Genomic DNA, 2,068 nt, shown 5'->3' with positions numbered 1-2,068 from the left:
ATCAATAATATATAATTAAAAAGTCACTAGCAATTCTTGATCATTAATGTTAAACATCACATGATATATATATATATATAAACTAATTGTAGAAATAACATTTCCCTTATTTCCCTTAATTTAAATTGAGATGCATCTGTCTTTAACACCGATGGCGAACTGAGATGGTAGCCCTATATCTATCTAGCTAGCCAGCCGACTGTCGACAGAAGCTTACAAAAAAGGCTCCAACTACTACACTACTACCACCAACGTATCTTCTTCTTTCCACTCTCTTCCACTCGATCAAACCCCCATCTCCCACCTCACATTCCCCTTTATAAACCCTTCCTTTCCCTTCCCTTCCCCCCCAAGCCCAGCTCGTCCTCCTCAAACCTAGCCAGCCATGGCTGCCGCCTCCCCCTCCAAGGCCGCCATTGCCACTCTCTGCCTCCTCCTCCTTTCCACCCTCTCCACCGCCTGCGATCCCTGCCACCCCAAGCCCAAACCCAAGCCCAAGCCCACCTGCCCCCCTCCGCCGGCAGTCGTTCCCCCGCCCTCGCCCCCGTCCTGCCCCAGAGACACCCTCAAACTCGGCGTCTGCGCCGACCTCCTCGGCCTCGTCCACGTTGTCGTCGGCTCGCCGGCGTCCAGCCCGTGCTGCGCGCTGCTCCAGGGCCTGACGGATTTGGAGGCGGCGCTCTGCCTTTGCACCGCCGTTAAGGCCAATGTGCTCGGCATCAACTTGGACATCCCCGTCACGCTCAGCTTGCTGCTCAGCGCCTGCGAGAAGTCGGTCCCGCCGGGCTTCCAGTGCGGCTAGTTAGGCTGGCAGAAAAATCGAATTAGTGGCTCTTTTAATCGAATCAAACGGTTGGCTTGTTTGTCAATTTCGCTGGCTATAGAATGAGGAGTGGATATATATATTATATATATTAATTGTGGCTCTTTGCATGGCTTACTAGCTAGATCTTCATCTTCATGTCTTTCTTTAACTTTCCAGCTGGGTTGTCAATCTGTTTTTAGTAATAACATGGGCAAGATGCTTTGCCTTGGTGATATCAATTAATAATGTGTAATCGTCGGTTAATTATTATGTAATGACTCGTTTGATATCTCTGAATTTATAATTTGTTGTAAATTGAGCTGTATTCATTGATGAATTATATATAAATTTTATATTGATATTTTTAAATTTTTGTATGAGACACATTATAATAATAATAATAATTATTATTATTATATAGATGTATATTTTAATATATATCTTGTGCCATTAATTACGGCATTATTGAACTTTCATATTTTTGTCTACAGTCTACTGGGTGTTCATCACCCCACCACCCCTTGGCTTTAGTTGGCAAAAATTTCATCTTCCCATATTATTCCGTATATAATCTAAAATCTATACTATTTTTCATGCGTACATATTGTCCTATTATTAATGTGTCCACACCGAGAACTATAAAAATGTTTGAACCCATAACCTAAAATTAAATTACCATGGGAGCCACCCTAGGAGACCAAGTTAAAATAAAAACTTCAATACAATCTATGGTTCATTTATATAACTCACATTAAATAAATTAATTAATATAAAAGCTACACACACACACACATATATATATATACAAATACAATTCCAAAGCAACTCACAAATTAATTAAGATCAACTTTAATTATAGGACACGGTAATTACCCTTCTGTGATGTTGTGGTTGGTTCCAAAAGAAAAGATGTCAAGACTTTGTGAGCTTGGTTGCTGTGTGGTTGATGCATTCGCATGGCACATATGTTTCGTCCATATTAGAGAGTTTTTTTGTTTTTGTTTTTTTTTTTTTAAGTTTCCATTTATGATCCAACATATTTGGATGGGTTGGCTCGCGTCCTCAAATTTCAAAGACAACTCATGGACGCGTTAGGTGGCAGAGATTGTCACGTCCTAAAATATGGACATGGACATTAAGATCAAATCAAAGATCCACGAGAGAGAGTTGCATCGGAAGGTCCATAAATTTGGATAATATTAGTCCATATATAGCAGTACTGTATTACCAACATAATACCATATGTAATGCCCAAATAAATAA

The 2,068-nt window shown here is 40.6% G+C and overlaps 1 protein-coding gene across 1 annotated transcript; it reads left to right on the top strand.

Moving 5' to 3' along the window:
• Positions 1-312: 312 nt before the first annotated feature.
• On the top strand, positions 313-1,174 carry LOC127797069 (14 kDa proline-rich protein DC2.15-like). The gene has a single exon (XM_052329571.1). It carries the CDS (start codon positions 386-388, stop codon positions 800-802), a length of 417 nt encoding a protein of 138 aa, XP_052185531.1. The 5' UTR covers positions 313-385; the 3' UTR covers positions 803-1,174.
• The last annotated feature ends 894 nt before the right edge of the window (positions 1,175-2,068 follow it).

Source organism: Diospyros lotus, chromosome 1 (genome assembly GCF_014633365.1).
Source record: "Diospyros lotus cultivar Yz01 chromosome 1, ASM1463336v1, whole genome shotgun sequence".
Classification (NCBI taxonomy): domain Eukaryota; kingdom Viridiplantae; phylum Streptophyta; class Magnoliopsida; order Ericales; family Ebenaceae; genus Diospyros; species Diospyros lotus.
Note: the sequence above shows the minus strand (reverse complement) of the source record. Positions and strands in the feature narration are given on the sequence as shown.

Coding starts and splice junctions, on each gene's coding strand:
- LOC127797069 (XM_052329571.1), top strand. CDS start 386: ATGGCTGCCGCCTCCCCCTCCAAGGCCGCCATTGCCACTCTCTGCCTC.